The sequence below is a fragment of the Nerophis ophidion genome, linkage group LG05, assembly GCF_033978795.1.
Source record: "Nerophis ophidion isolate RoL-2023_Sa linkage group LG05, RoL_Noph_v1.0, whole genome shotgun sequence".
NCBI classification, from domain to species: domain Eukaryota; kingdom Metazoa; phylum Chordata; class Actinopteri; order Syngnathiformes; family Syngnathidae; genus Nerophis; species Nerophis ophidion.
Genome location: NC_084615.1, coordinates 45,458,953 through 45,475,925, shown reverse-complemented (window position 1 = coordinate 45,475,925; position 16,973 = coordinate 45,458,953). Strand labels below are relative to the sequence as shown.

The window sequence follows — 16,973 nt, the reverse complement described above, 5'->3', positions numbered from 1 at the left end:
CATGCACTCCTGCCTTATTTTTACCCCATCACGAAATGTCCTAGTACAAACTTTTAACAACCCAAAATAGAATGTATTGAGTTGCATAGTGTTTAAATGTGCATTTTTTCAAAGGAACCATTTGAATAACTTAAAAAAATATTTGAAATATTTATTTTATTCAAAATTTCAAGTTTTCATTTTATAAGCTGAGTCAATTTAAGACATGGGTGTCAAACTATGGCTCGCGGGCCAAATCTGGCCCGCCGTGTAATTTAATTTGGCCCTTGAGGCAATATCAATTTAGCATTAGAGCTGGCCCACCGGTGTTATACAGCGTCGGTGCCGCTGTAACACCGCATTCACCGCTAATACTCATATTTGCCAACCCTCCTAATTTTCCCGGTAGACTCCCGAAGTTCAGTGCCCCTCCCGAAAATCTCCCGGGCAACCATTCTCCCGAATTTCTACCAATTTCCACCTGGACAACTATATTGGGGGCGTGCATTTAAGGCACTGCCTTTAGCGTTCTCTACAACCTGTCGTCACGTCCGCTTTTCCTCCATACTAAGAGTGTGTCACATAATATTTGTGGCTTTTACACACACACACACACGCACAAGTGAATGCAAGGCAGCCATACAGGTCACACTGAGGGTGGCCGTATAAACAACTTTAGCACTGTTACAAATATGCGCCACACTGTGAACCCACACCAAACAAGAATGACAAACACATTTCGGGTGAACATCCGCACCGTAACACAACAGAACAAATACGCAGACCCCCGTGCAGCACTAAGTCTTCCGGGAAACTTCCAGCAAACTGACCAATAATTAACGTTTTATTCATGCATTTTCTCTTGCTACTTCAAGGCTTGAATGTTTGGTTCATTCATTATTGTTATTTTATTTTCAAATGTATTATTAGCCTGTGGAAAAAAAATTATATTTACCTCAGAAGATTGCAAATAAAAAAAAAGGCATAAAATTTGTATTTATATTTTATTTGATATGCCATTGATATTTTTTTTATTATTATTATTATTATTATTTGAAACTGGATTTTGCCTGTCACTAAAGTTATATAAGCCTTGTTTGTTCAATATTTAATGCAAAACTTGTTTAGGTCCCTATTAAAAGGTTAATTTGTTCAACCTTGGCCCGCGGCTTTGTTCCGTTTAAAATTTTGGCCCACTCTGTATTTGAGTTTGACACCCCTGATTTAATATCTTCAATAGATCGTATTTTACATCTTCTCAGCTGTTTCAAATTGGTGCAGTAGATAGCAAATTATGTATGAAGTGTCGAGCAGCTGAGGGAAGGATTGTTCATTTATTGTGGGAATGTCAGAGAATAAAGGAGTTATGGTTGAAAACGACAAAAGAAGCAATGACATTCCTAAATATAAACATTCCAATGACGCTGCAAACTTGAATTCTTGGTGCTCTGCATTAATTTAGTAATATGTCATCATCAAAGAGTAAAAATTAATTTCTTTCGATATTCATCATAACAAAAAGGGTCATATTAAAAAAATAGATAGATGTTGATAGTCCAACTCATGGTATACACAAGCTATGGAGATGATATCAGTAGAAAAAACTGCATTTAGTTTGGATAATAATGAGTCATATATTGGAATATGCATCATTATTTAAATTTGTATTAACTATTAAATTAATTTAAAATATGACTTATTCTATCTTTGTAGAAAATATTGGACACAGTGTGTTGTCAAGCTTATGAGATGTGATGCAAGTGTATGCCACTGTGACACTATTGTTCATTTCTTAAATGTTTAAATTTTTTATAAATGGCTGTGATGATAATGTCATTGAGGGATTTCTAATCCCAGCTGTGTTGGAATTCTTATTAATATTAGTACTGTTGGTGGTATTATTAATTTTTGTTTGGCACATTGGAACATTTGGCAGAAATACCGGACAATTCTACAAACTTTATGGCTGGCTCACATCGTGGTCACTCCGTGATCACGTACGACCGCCAGACACTTCTGGATGTGGACATATCGGGCCGTTTTGGACTGATAGACGCGTGCGTGCTAAACGTGCTAACTAGCATGGGAATACGTCGGCGGCTACATCCAGCGGCCTGTGAAGCAGGGGAGTATAGTAGCAGCGGGGGCCGTCTACGGAGCAGACGCCAGCGGTGTAATCGGAAACGCGGATGCCGAGCGGGGCTAAAAACAAAGCAGAAAGCTAATCCCCACAGAACACCACTTCCCTCCATCCTGAAGACGGATTTAAATGGAAAATGCGAGACTACTCGTCTGGGTAAGGAGTCAGTTAAATTAGAACAAGTTTTTTCTGCTTTGAGTGTTTCAGAGTTGGACATGTGTTCTACCGAGGTGGCTAACTATGATGCGTGCAGTTTATCAAAGCAACAAACACTCGGAAAATTCCCGTTACTGAGGTGGCTAACCATGATGCGTGCAGTTAATCAAAGCAGCAAACAAACAATCGGAAAATTCCCGTTACTGAGGTGGCTAACCATGATGTGTGCAGTTTATCAAAGCAACAATCAAACAATCGGAAAATTCCTGTCGTATCAATTCCTAGATATGGTCGTAACTATACTTAATGCACTGGGCATAATAAACACAACATTATTAATATTGCTACTACGGATAATTTCATCAAAAATTCCCTAAAACAACCCACTACCTATAATATAGGTTTTTTAAACATAAGATCATTGTCTCCCAAAACGTTATTAGTTAATGATATTATCAGAGACAACAATCTTAACGTCATCGGTCTCAGCGAAACCTGGCTTAAACCAAACGACTTTTTTGCGCTAAATGAGGCATGTCCTCCTAACTTTACACATGCGCATATTGCCTGTCCGCTTAAAAGGGGTGGGGGGGTCGCACTAATATACAACGAAAACTTTAACCTTAGTCCTAACATAAATAATAAATATAAATCGTTTGAGGTGCTTACTATGAGGTCTGTCACACCGCTGCCTCTACACCTGGCTGTTATCTACCGCCCCCCAGGGCCCTATTCGGACTTTATCAATGAATTCTCAGAGTTCGTTGCTGATCTAGTGACACACGCCGATAATATAATCATAATGGGGGACTTTAATATCCATATGAATACCCCATCGGACCCACCGTGCGTAGCGCTTCAGACTATAATTGATAGCTGTGGTCTCACACAAATAATAAATGAACCCACGCATCGCAACGGTAATACGATAGACCTAGTGCTTGTCAGGGGTATCACCGTTTCCAAAGTTACGATACTCCCGTATACTAAAGTATTGTCCGATCATTACCTTATAAAATTCGAGGTTCAGACGCATGTTCGTCAAACTAATAATAATAATAACTGCTATAGCAGCCGCAACATTAATACGGCCACAACGACAACTCTTGCTGACCTACTGCCCTCGGTAATGGCACCATTCCCAAAGTATGTGGGCTCTATTGATAACCTCACTAACAACTTTAACGACGCCCTCCGCGAAACCATTGATAACATAGCACCACTAAAGTTAAAAAAGGCTCCAAAAAAGCGCACCCCGTGGTTTACAGAAGAAACTAGAGCTCAGAAATTATTATGTAGAAAGCTGGAACGCAAATGGCGCACGACTAAACTTGAGGTGCACCATCAAGCATGGAGTGATGGTTTAATAACTTATAAACGCATGCTTACCTTAGCTAAAGCTAAATATTACTCAAATCTCATCCACCGTAATAAAAACGATCCTAAATTTTTGTTTAGTACGGTAGCATCGCTAACCCAACAAGGGACCCCTTCCAGTAGCTCCACCCACTCAGCTGATGACTTTATGCAATTCTTTAGTAAGAAAATTGAAGTCATTAGAAAGGAGATTAAAGACAATGCGTCCCAGCTACAACTGGGTTCTATTAACACTGACACAATTGTATATACGGCGGATACTGCCCTCCAAAATAGTTTCTCTCGTTTTGAGGAAATAACATTAGAGGAATTGTTACAACGTGTAAATGGAATAAAACAGACAACATGTTTACTTGACCCTCTTCCTGGGAAACTGATCAAGGAGCTCTTTGTATTATTAGGTCCATCAGTGCTACATATTATAAACTTATCACTCTCCTCGGGCACTGTTCCCCTAGCATTCAAAAAAGCGGTTATTCATCCTCTTCTTAGAAGACCTAACCTCGATCCTGACCTCATGGTAAACTACCGACCGGTGTCTCACCTTCCCTTTATTTCAAAAATCCTCGAAAAAATTGTTGCGGAGCAGTTAAATGAACACTTAGCGTCTAACAATCTATGTGAAACCTTTCAATCCGGTTTCAGGGCAAATCACTCCACGGAGACAGCCCTCGCAAAAATGACTAATGATCTATTGCTAACGATGGATTCTGATGCGTCATCTATGTTGCTGCTCCTCGATCTTAGCGCTGCTTTCGATACCGTCGATCATAATATTTTATTAGAACGTATCAAAACACGAATTGGTATGTTAGACTTAGCCCTGTCTTGGTTTAACTCTTATCTTACTGATAGGATGCAGTGTGTCTCCCATAACAATGTGACCTCGGACTACGTTAAGATAACGTGTGGAGTTCCCCAGGGTTCGGTCCTTGGCCCTGCACTCTTCAGCATCTACATGCTGCCGCTAGGTGACATCATACGCAAATACGGTATTACCTTTCACTGTTATGCTGATGACACCCAAATCTACATGCCCCTTAAGCTGACCAACACGCCAGATTGTAGTCAGCTGGAGGCGTGTCTTAATGAAATTAAACAATGGATGTCCGCTAACTTTTTGCAACTCAACGCCAAAAAAACGGAAATGCTGATTATCGGTCCTGCTAGACACCGAACTCTATTTAATAATACAACTCTAACATTTGACAACCAAACAATTAAACAAGGCGACACGGTAAAGAATCTGGGTATTATCTTCGACCCAACTCTCTCCTTAGAGGCGCACATTAAAAGCGTTACTAAAACGGCCTTCTTTCATCTCCGTAATATCGCTAAAATTCGCTCCATTCTGTCCACTAAAGACGCTGAGATCATTATCCATGCGTTTGTTACGTCTCGCCTCGACTACTGTAACGTATTATTTTCGGGTCTCCCCATGTCTAGCATTAAAAGATTACAGTTGATACAAAATGCGGCTGCTAGACTTTTGACAAGAACAAGAAAGTTTGATCACATTACGCCTGTACTGGCTCACCTGCACTGGCTTCCTGTGCACTTAAGATGTGACTTTAAGGTTGTACTACTTACGTATAAAATACTACACGGTCTAGCTCCATCCTATCTTGCCGATTGTATTGTACCATATGTCCCGGCAAGAAATCTGCGTTCAAAGGACTCCGGCTTATTAGTGATTCCCAAAGCCCAAAAAAAGTCTGCGGGCTATAGAGCGTTTTCATTTCGGGCTCCAGTACTCTGGAATGCCCTCCCGGTAACAGTTCGAGATGACACCTCAGTAGAAGCATTTAAGTCTCACCTTAAAACTCATTTGTATACTCTAGCCTTTAAATAGACTCCCTTTTTAGACCAGTTGATCTGCCGTTTCTTTTCTTTTTCTTCTATGTCCCACTCTCCCTTGTGGAGGGGGTCCGGTCCGATCCGGTGGCCATGTACTGCTTGCCTGTGTATCGGCTGGGGACATCTCTGCGCTGCTGATCCGCCTCCGCTTGGGATGGTTTCCTGCTGGCTCCGCTGTGAACGGGACTCTCGCTGCTGTGTTGGATCCGCTTTGGACTGGACTCTCGCGACTGTGTTGGATCCATTGTGGATTGAACTTTCACAGTATCATGTTAGACCCGCTCGACATCCATTGCTTTCCTCCTCTCCAAGGTTCTCATAGTCATCATTGTCACCGACGTTCCACTGGGTGTCAGTTTTCCTTGCCCTTATGTGGGCCTATGTCGTGGATGTCGTGGTGGTTTGTGCAGCCCTTTGAGACACTAGTGATTTAGGGCTATATAAGTAAACATTGATTGATTGATTGATATTTTTGGATTGTTTTGTGTCATATTTGTGTGTCCTCTCAATTGCTCTGTTGATTGCTATTCTGAATGTTTTGTTTTGGCATTGGAATTGTAATATTATGGTATTATTGTGTATTATTTTGTTGGATTAATTAATTCAAAAAAAGGTGTTAATTTCATGATATCGAATAAAAATACATTTAAATCAACTTCAGTATGATTGAGCTGAGGGGCACAAACAAATGGAGCCTTGTGAACGCTACATGGCAACAAAGAGCATTGCAAATGTGTCACGTGACCATGAACCTGTCTGTTAGTGACCCTAGATTTGACTTTGTCAATTCATCAGTTTTTTTTCCACGTCATAATTTTTGTGTGTGTGTAAATTTGAACTCTTCCCAAATATTAATTTTTGAATAGTAACCAATGATGTAATTTCCTGTGTGCTGCACACTTGTGCAGTAGATAATGCAAGAAAACCGAGAAATCTCTAAAGTGATAATAATTAGCTCTCATCTATTCCTCTTAAATCCTTTCTTGTTGCCTAGAAACACACTAGCCTTAAAAATAAATACAAATAAAAAAAACAATAGGAGAACTCACTAGTACAATGTAATTGCAGTGTTGTTGGTGAATGAAGGCCAGGCAATTCTTTAAAGGTATTTTTATGTCACACCACCGCTGCATGAATAATTAAGATGTACAGTATTGCTGCTGAGTCCTGACGCAACCGAGAAGAGATTGACATCTTAACAACAGGAGACTGTTTGCTATGGCAACGTGGTTGCATGGAATATTTATGGATATTTATGGATATTTAACCGTCTCTGCAACTGCATGAAATATACTATTAGTCAAGCATACTTTTACTGCACAATCCAATGAGACCCAAACCACATACAATATTTGTGTCATAACAATCTGCCTTTACAGAGATAATTGTATTTAATCGAACAATACGTTTATACAAGTAGTTTACAGTGGGGAATATCTGCTTTTAATGTTTTTGATATTTCAGCTGCTATTTATTACTAATTTTATTCACCAGTAAATGTAAATGTGTACCATAACATAATGCCGTTTAAAAAATGTTGACTATGTCAACTCTGTCCCTTTGTGGATGAAATTTGAATTGATGTCCCTGTTAAAGCCATATGCCTCCTCGACATCTTTACTTTTTACTAAGGCTTCATCTATCAAGTCAGTAAGTCACAGTTTTGTTGTAAGAAATTCTCTTGGGAACTTAATCCTAATAAAAAACATATATAAAGTTCCAAAAATATCGATCCATACAACAGTCTGTCATAATCATGCCTTGAAGTGAAGTGAATTATATTTATATAGCGCTTTTCTCTAGTGACTCAAAGCGCTTTACATTTGAAACCCAATATCTAAGTTACATTTAAACCAGTGTGGGTGGCACTGGGAGCAGGTGGGTAATGTGTCTTGCCCAAGGACACAACGGCAGTGACTAGGATGGCGGAAGCGGGAATCGAACCTGGAACCCTCAAGTTGCTGGCACGACCAACCGAGCTATACCGACCCCAGCATTATTGCACAACACATTTGCAGCACGGCATACGAAAGGGCTAAGATTTCTACAGAATTTCTATATTGATTGAAATGATGCTTCCTTTGGCCAAGTGCAAAAAAGTATAGTTTATCTACCTCTCACTTTTTCAGATATATGCAACTTAGACATTTTTGTAAGGGAGAACATCCCTCATTTTGAAACCAAAGAGAAAGGACATGCTCTATTGGAATTATTTTGATTTCTCCGAACGGAAAAAAAACTAATCTCTAATTTTACAATCTTTTTTAGTAAAGCGCCTGAGTTGGCACTATCTATTAAGAGAGCGTGGGAAAAAGAAATGGGTGATGATCCCCCTAGTGAGGTATGGACAACTGCACTTTCATACATTCATACATGTTCAATAAACAGCAGTTACACAGGCTAATTCAGTTCAAAGTTACACATAGGTTTCATTATTCTAAGGTTATGTTACATAAATTCTATCCTGCTATGTCCCCAACCTGTGACAAATGTAAAGTAGATAATGGTACAATTTTGCATTTATTTTGGAACTGTTCTGTACTGCCTCTACACCTACGACTGCAGTCCGACCCACAACAACAATCCCACAGTGAAGTTCGCGGACGACACTATGGTGGTCGGACTCATCTCAAAGAGGGACAAGGGAGCCGATAGGAAGTCGTGGCGCAGTGGGGAGAGTGGCCGTGCGCAACCCGAGCGTCCCTGGTTCAATTCCCACCTAGTACCAACCTCGTCACGTCCGTTGTGTCCTGAGCAAGACACTTCACCCTTGCTCCTGATGGGTGCTGGTTGGTGCCTTGCATGGCAGCTCCCTCCATCAGTGTGTGAATGTGTGTGTGAATGGGTAAATGTGGAAGTAGTGTCAAAGCGCTTTGAGTACCTTGAAGGTAGAAAAGCGCTATACAAGTACAACCCATTTATTTATTTATTTAAGTCCGGAGGTTGGCAGACTGGTGCTCAGAGAACAACCTTGCTCTGAACGCCAAGAAAACCAAGGACATCGTCATGGACTTCAGGAAACACGGCACTGACCTAGCGCCCCTCTACATCAAGGGTGAGTGTGTGGAGAGGGTCCACACCTTCCGGTCTCTTGGCATCCTTATCTCTGACAACATCTCCTGGTCAGAGCACACTACTGCTATCACTAAGAAGGTTCAGCAGCGGCTGCACTTCCTGAAAGTCCTTAAGAAGAAAAACCTGGACTCCAACCTGCTGCTGACCTTCTACCCCTCATCCATTGAGACTCTGCTGACATATTGCATCACAGTATGGTACGGCAGCTGCACTGCTGCAGACAGCAAGAGGCTCCAGAGAGTGGTAAAGGGAGCACAGCGGCTCATCAGCTGCCCTCTCCCCTCCTTGACAGACATTTACACCTCCCGCTGCTTCAGCAGAGCTACCAACATTATCAAGGACAGCTCCCATCATGGCTTTGACCTTCTTGACCTGCTGCCCTCAGGAAGGCGCTCCATGGTCATCAGGTCTAAGACAAACAGACTCAAGAACAGTTTTTTCCCCAAAGCCATAACCACGGTGAACTCTCATAGGCACTGATTGTATAGTTTAGCACCTCTCCGTGTGCATTTTTACTTTCCACCCACAGTTGATAGTATATATTTGTACCATGAATTGATTTACATGGACCCCGACTTAAACAAGTTGAAAAACTTATTCGGGTGTTACCATTTACTGGTCAATTGTACGGAATATGTACTGAACTGTGCAATCTACTAATAAAAGTTTCAATCAATCAATCAATCAGTCTGAATGATTCTGTACATATGTATATAGTATAATATTTAAACAACACATTCAGAACATTCTCAGGACTGGACTCTGCACTTTAACTCTTTTTGCACTATTTTTACGTTTCTTTCCTTCCTATGTTTTGCATATTTGTAGACTATCGCACTGATACTGGAGTTGCTTTTAATCTCATTGTACTGGTGTATAGTGACAATTAAAGGCATTCTATTCTATTCTATTCTATTCATCGGTACATTTTGGTCAAGGATTTTCTCTTTTTTTCCCGAAGTTTTCTAAAGCCCATTCTTACCTGACAGAGACTTAGCCATGTTTGGATGTTCAGTGGATTCATTAACTCTTCCCCTCCACACCCAATCTGCACTCTTAATGGGTACAGTGCTGGCCAAGAAACTCATACTGGCCGAATGGAAGACACCCACTCCTTCATCCTTTCAAAATTGGCTGCATGAACTTGTTTCAGTTATACATATGGAGAAACTGCAATACAGTGGACAATCAATCCACTCAAAGAACATGGGAGGACTCCTGGGGTCCTGTGATGAAATATCTTGACTGCAAAAGTCAACAGACTGGTTTGGTCAGATGGTTATTGTATGAATTATTATTATTATTATTATTTATATTATTATTATTATTATCATTGTTCTTGTTATTATCACGCCTGTTTTGATGCTAAGATAAATGGCATGTTGTGATGTTGTATTTAAATTTTCAACATATTGTATATGTATTGTGTGCTCTTTTTCTTTTAAATTTTAATTTTACTGCCTTTTTTACTGCCTTTGGGCTAAATTCGGCTTTTTTGACCGTCAGGTGTTTTATGAAATTGCATTGTCCCTTTTGAAATATAGTAATCTGATGTATATGTATGTTTTTGGTTATTATTATTTTAATTTATTTTCATTTTGGATTTTCTCTAGTTCATGTAAGCTTCTCTCAATAGATGTGTGAATGTGTGTGTGAATGGGTGGGGATGATTTTTTTTGTTTGGTTTTATTTGCTTTGTCTTGTGTGTTTTGTTTTTCCTCTGTTTGTTATATGGTTTGGCTGGTGTTATTTTTGGAAAATAATTAATAAAAATATAAATAAAATTGACAAAGTGGTTTATTTATTTATTTATTTAGCAATTAGTGTGAATTGTGAATTATGTTTATATAGCGCTTTTCTCTAGTGACTCAAAGCGCTTTACATAGTGAAACCCAATATCTAAGTTACATTTAAACCAGTGTGGGTGGCACTGGGAGCAACGTGGGTAAAGTGTCTTGCCCAAGGACACAACGGCAGTGACTAGGATGGCGGAAGCGGGAATCGAACCTGCAACCCTCAAGTTGCTGGCACGGCCACTCTACCAACCGAGCTATACCGCCCCAATTATTTAACCAGGTAATAATCCCATTGAGATCAAAGAACTCTTTTCCAAGGGAGACCTGGCTAGGAAATGGATGGATGGACGGATGGATGGATAAATAAATAAAAAACTAAAAAACAATGATACTATTTAGCCACTAGATGGCAGCACATAAGATCCAAAGAAACGGGAAATACTTTACGATGGCGCTTTAAGCGTCTAAATATATTTAATTCCATTTATTTATTTATCAACGAAGCCGTATATTTTGATTTTATTGTACGTATACAAATAAAATACAATCATAATGTTGAGTTTATTTTTTTTATTTGATATTAACGACTGAGGTCTCCGTCTGTCCACTCAAAATGGCGGAAGAGCCAGCACGCGAATGGAGCGATGACCAGCTCAAAAGTGACGATTTGCCCAAAAAAGACATCATAAAGTTCATTCAGGACAATGCAGCACATTCGGTATGTGTAGCACATAATATTGAAACGTGTGGTTGTTCATGTTCAATGGTGCAGTGTGACGGCAATCTGCATCCATGTGCGTCAGCTTTAGCTTGACGCAGTGTAGCATCAGACGAGGCGGAAATTACGGCAGCGTTTTATGAATAAAGATGGCTGATTTGATCATGTTCAACCCCCTGATTACGTAGAATGGACGCTAACATTGTCCTCGTGTGTTTAGTTCCTCAACGAGCACAAACTGCTGGGGAACATCAAGAATGTGGCCAAAACGGCGAAAAAAGAGCAGCTCGTTGTCGCCTACAACGAGCTGTTTGTTAGCAAGGTAAGTGACGTCACAGCGACGCGGCATTTTAGTGCGAACTGCAAATAAGGCACTAATAATGTGCTTGTTTTGTTAGCGGTTTAAAGGCACCGAGCCAGTGGAAGAGGCGACGGAGCAGATGAAAGCCGTGAAAATGGACGACAGGCCCAAAGAGGTCAAAGCTGAAGTGGTGGACGAGGTAGCGGAGTTAACAACAGTTGTGTATGTCAACAAACTAAAACACTGAGCTTCCTTATTTTGTCTGCCTAAGGGTCCACCCAAGTTCACTAAATCAGTGCTGAAGAAAGGCGACAAGACAAACTTCCCAAAGAAAGGAGAAAATGTCAGCTGCTGGTACACGGGAACGTTGGAGGACGGAACTGTATTTGACACCAATATTCCAGCAGGTAGAATACACCTGGCGACATGGAGGCTCTTTCGATACATGCATGTAAACCATACTTGCCAACCCTCCCGAATTTTAGTGCCCCTCCCGAAAATCTCCAGGGGCAACCATTCTCCCCAATTTCTCCCGATTTCCACCCGGACAACAATATTGGGGGCGTGCCTACTGAAATGAGATTTTCTTATTCAAACGGGGATAGCAGGTCCATTCTATGTGTCATACTTGATCATTTCGCGATGTTGCCATATTTTTGCTGAAAGGATATAGTAGAGAACATCCATGATAAAGTTCGCAACTTTTGGTGCTAACAGAAAAGCCCTGCCTTTACCGGAAATTGCAGACGATGACGTCACATGTTGATGGCTCCTCACATCCGCACAATGTTTTTAATGGGAGCCTCCAACAAAAAAAAAACATTCGGACCGAGAAAACGACAATTTCCCCATTAATTTGAGCGAGGATGAAAGATTTGTGTTTGAGGAGATTGATAGCGATGGACTAGAAAAAACAAGTTAAAAAAAACGCGATTGCATTGGGACGGATTTAGATGTTTTTAGACACATTTACTAGGATAATTCTGGGAAATCCCTTATCTTTCTATTGTGTTCCTAGTGTTTTAGTGAGTTTAACAGTATCTGATAGTCGGAGGTGTGTGTCCATGGGTGTCTTGACGCTAGTGTCTCAGGGAAGTCGACGGCAGCTTTATGGACGGCCCAAGCTCAGCTGATCTCCGGTAAGAAGCGACTTTTTACCACAATTTTCTCACCGAAACCTGCTGGTTGACATTCGGTCGGGATCCATGTTCGCTTGACCGCTGTGATCAAGAGTAAAGTTTCACCTCCGGGAATTTTAAACAAGGAATCACCGTGTGTTTGTGTGGCTAAGGGCTAAAGCTTCCCAACTCAATCTTTCTACTTTGACTTCTCCAATATTAATTGAACAAATTGAAAAAGATTCAGCAACACAGATCTCCAAAATACTGTGTAATTATGCGGTTAAAGCATACAACTTTTAGCTGTGTGTGTGTGTGTGTGCGCGCAGCGCTCATATTTCCTAACAGTCCATGACGTCACGCGCACACGTCATCATTACGCGACGTTTTCAAGAAGAAACTCCCGGGAAATTTAAAATTGCAATTTAGTAAACGAAAAAAGCCGTATTGGCATGTATTGCAATGTTAATATTTCATCATTGATATATAAACTATCAGACTACCTTTAGCGTCCTGTCTCACCTGAAACCTTCACCCCTTAACAGCCGCATGCTGTCCAGGCGTCCGCTTTTCCTCCATACAGACAGCGTGCTGGCCCCGTCACATAATAATGTAGCATCGAATCCTGACACAATGTATGATATTTTCACTGGTTTCATGATAACATTAATTTCAAGCACACACAAGGCATACTTGATCAAGTGTTAAAGTTGTTGGCAGGACCTCTGTGCCCATACATGTCAGTGTGACATGTATGGGCACAGAGGTCCTGCCAACAACTTTAACACTTTTACTAATATGCGCCAAACTCTCAATCCACACCAAACAAGAATGGTGTAGATATTCTCCATTTCGAGAGAACATCTGCACCGTAACACAACATAAACACAACACAAAAAATACCCAGAACCCCTTTCAGCACTAACTCTTCCGGGATGCTACAATAACATCTACGGCATCTGGAGCTCAGTGCACAACTGCACACACAACAACAAGGAGATGAAATAGAAGAACAAAGAAGAGACATGGCGACGGCGAGTAAGAAGAAGAAGAAATACGCTTGCAAGTTCCAAAATTATTGGAAAAACATTTTTAATTTCATCCAGGACAGCTCGAAGGGGAAGGGGTATGCTGCCCCAACCCGCCATCTCCTGAATTTGGAGGTCTCAAGGTTGGCAAGTATGATGTAAACACAGGCAAATACTCATAATGTGCAACAAAATTAATGTCAAGATGCTGGTCACATTTTAATGAATGTAAAATAATGTTAAAACAGGGCAACGTGTTGAAACAAGGGTTAGTGCATGTGCCTCAAAATTTGAAGGTCCTGGGTTCAATCCCCGGGCTCGGCGTCTTTCTGTGTGGAGTTTGCATGTTCTCCCCGTGACTGCGTGGGTTCCCTCTGGGTACTCCGGCTTCCTCCCACCTCTAAAGACATGCACCTGGGGAAAAGTTGATTGGCAACACTAAATCGGCCCTAGTGTGTGAATGTTGTCTGTCTATCTGTGTTGGCCCTGTGATGAGGTGGCGACTTGTCCAGGGTGTACCCCGCTTACCACCCAAATGCATCTGATATAGGCTCCAGCACCCCCCACGACTCCGCGAGGGACATGGATGGACGTTAAAACAAACACATGATGTTTAGGGAAACACTCTAATATTCTTAGATGACATAGTTAAGCTGACAAATTAAGAACTAACATAGCATAGAAACGGTTACATTGACATGGTAAAACAAATAATGCATTGTTTTTTTATCGTTTGTAACTGCAGTGTAAAAAATATCTAACCACTTGTTATTGTAAGTTTGAGACAATTTCAATTAAAATATCTTTGACTTTCATTGATAAGGCTAATTTATATGAATGTGCATGTTGTTTAACCTTCGTAACTGTCTTACAAGTGGACACATAAGTTAATCACTGCATAGCATAATTTATAGGCAATTGGGCGGTGTGGCTAAGATGGTAGAGTGGCCGTGTCAGCAACGTGAGGGTTTCTAGTTGGAATCCAGCTTCTGCCATTCATGTCCCAGCCATTGTTCTTTGGCAAGACACTTCACCGGGTCGTGGTTAGCGCTTGCATGGCAGCTTCCGTCATCGGTGTATGAATGGGTGAATGTGGTGTATAATTTATGCACTTTGGGTATTGTGCAGGTATAGTTAAAAAGTGCTATATAAATACAGACCATTTACCATTTTAACAATAAAAAACTTTTAACTTTGATTGGCAAGGAGGGTCAATTTCATGTTTTACGTAGTTTTTAATGTTCTTAACTTGTCATCGAGTGTACAAAGAAGCTAACAACTTGGTACTTACACCTGAAGTAAATGGTCTGTATTTATATAGTGCTTTACTATACCTAGAATGATATCCAGAGCACTTTTCATTATACGTCACATTCATACACTGATGGCGGAAGCTAATCCCGACCCACCATTGCCAGAGACAGGAGCAGACCCAACAAAGCAACCAAGAGATCCGACTCCACTCTCTGCCGCGCACTAACTCGGCCAGTGTCTAGTCCGCATGGATGAGCAAGGATGCTTCTAAGAGGACTGAGATGTCCGATACCTGCTCATTCAGCCAAGACACTCAACGCCAGCTGTGCAGTCCTGTCTCTTCATCCGCATCACCTCCAGTCCCTCCAAACGTACCCTGGTGTGGCAGAGACCCACCAGTTGAAGGCTCCCGGGAGGCAGATCCAAAATTCCACAAAAAAGCACTGCAGAAGTCACGACTTTTTACCCCTTGTCACACACTCCCAAAGGGTCCGAACAAAAAGGCAAAACTATATATATATATATATATATATATATATATATATATATATATAAAACACATGAAAACAAGAGGGAAACACAAAAAGATGACACAAGAGCACAGAGGTCCCGCCAACAGCAGCGCCATCTTGGGAAAAAGTACTTGCCATTCACTTTAGTTAAAAAAGCAGACGCACATGTAAGGTGAATTTTTAAGGTCCAAGTGTAAACATAAGCACTTTTAATGAGCAATAATTTTAATGTTGTTGCTGACTTGTTTGATTTAGACATATTGTGCTGAGCAGAGCTACGTGAACTGCAGTACATTCAATTTCCTGTTCTATGGTTACCTTTTTTTTTTCCCCGTTTCGCTTCCACTTGTGCCCACTTGTGGTAGCATCCCAAAAAAGCAAAGTCTGTGTAGATTTGTTTGGTGTTGTGCTCAGCGTCAGAGGTTGTGTGCTACTTCTGATGGTTATCTTTTCCAAGTTTAAAATGACTGTCAGTGGAAGTGTCTTCTAATGCGTGATTGTTTTGGTTTGTGTTTGTCTCCTCTGCAGCAGCCAGAAAGAAGAAGCAAACAAAGCCGCTGAGCTTCAAAGTGGGCTTGGGCAGAGTCATCCGAGGAGTACGCCAGCTTTTTTTCCCCCCCGTTTGTCTCTTTCTATGTCCAAACTGGTATGTGTGGTAACGGTAGACTTTTTCTTTCATCAGTGGGATGAGGGTATTCTGACCATGAGCAAAGGTGAGACGGCCCGCTTGGAGATAGAACCCGAGTGGGCGTACGGGAAGAAAGGCCTGCCTGATTCCAAGTATCCTTTACTGTCATTGTGCCATCATGGCCACTACATTAGGTACCTCTAGCTTTCACATAATGCTATAACCACAATACAAAGTTAGTAGGTGTTTCAATAGCATGATTGTTGCATTATTGTGTTGTCACCTCTTTAACTTGAACTTCTACCAGAATTCCGCCCAACGCCAAGCTGATCTTTGAGGTGGAGCTGGTGGCCGTGGATTAACAGATAAAATGTTGGTAAAAATTATAAGTCACAGCACCTTTTGCAGTGTTTTTCTCCCGAGGTCTTACGATGTTGACTAGTTTACGTTTGTTCCTGACCTTCCAATGTTTTTACCTCCTTTCGGGACAGTAATGGGTCTTTACTTTATTATGCATTGTACTATTTTGTTTGCATAAATATCTTTTTTACAGAACACACCGCTATTCCTTTCATTCACACATTTATCGTAAAGAACGTTGGCGTTTGAACACTGTGAGGATCAGGCGATAGGCACGGTTCCAGTCCAGCAATTTATGGAGCGCAGGTAACGTAACTAAATAAAAAGCTAATTCAGTGCTAAATCAAGTAGGAAAATCAATATAATTTTCCACTTTTATAGTACTGGTACCTCAGGTTAGCATGCTATACACTTTGCATGAATTGTTTTTTGACAAATATTGGGCGTGACAAACTCGTTTGCTTACCTGCGTATTAGTGTCCAAAAAAAAAAAGCACTGGTTGCTGACTCTTACCTTTATTGAATTTAACTGCAAAACAAGCCACTATGAATTATTAGTCTATAACCCGTTAGTAGACAAAAGTAAAGTGTTAATTCACGCTCAGAGAGCAAATTACATGAAACGGTCCAAAAGTAGAGGAAAACAAAAATGCATAAAACGTACAGGTTACACT

General features: G+C 40.8%; 1 protein-coding gene across 1 annotated transcript; it reads left to right on the top strand.

Annotated features, from left to right (window-relative positions):
• The first annotated feature begins 10,940 nt into the window (after positions 1-10,940).
• On the top strand, positions 10,941-16,494 carry fkbp3 (FKBP prolyl isomerase 3). The gene is made up of 7 exons (XM_061901097.1): positions 10,941-11,098; positions 11,319-11,420; positions 11,497-11,598; positions 11,671-11,806; positions 15,840-15,907; positions 15,994-16,091; positions 16,247-16,494. The coding sequence occupies exons 1-7, from the start codon at positions 10,994-10,996 to the stop codon at positions 16,299-16,301; spliced, it is 666 nt and encodes a 221-aa protein (XP_061757081.1). The 5' UTR covers positions 10,941-10,993; the 3' UTR covers positions 16,302-16,494.
• The last annotated feature ends 479 nt before the right edge of the window (positions 16,495-16,973 follow it).

Bases quoted from the DNA above. Each gene is read 5' to 3' on its own strand.
- fkbp3 (XM_061901097.1), top strand. From the start codon at position 10,994: ATGGCGGAAGAGCCAGCACGCGAATGGAGCGATGACCAGCTCAAAAGT. The intron at 11,599-11,670 runs GTAGCGGAGTTA...TGTCTGCCTAAG, and splicing joins AAGCTGAAGTGGTGGACGAG to GGTCCACCCAAGTTCACTAA. The intron at 16,092-16,246 runs GTATCCTTTACT...AACTTCTACCAG, and splicing joins AAAGGCCTGCCTGATTCCAA to AATTCCGCCCAACGCCAAGC.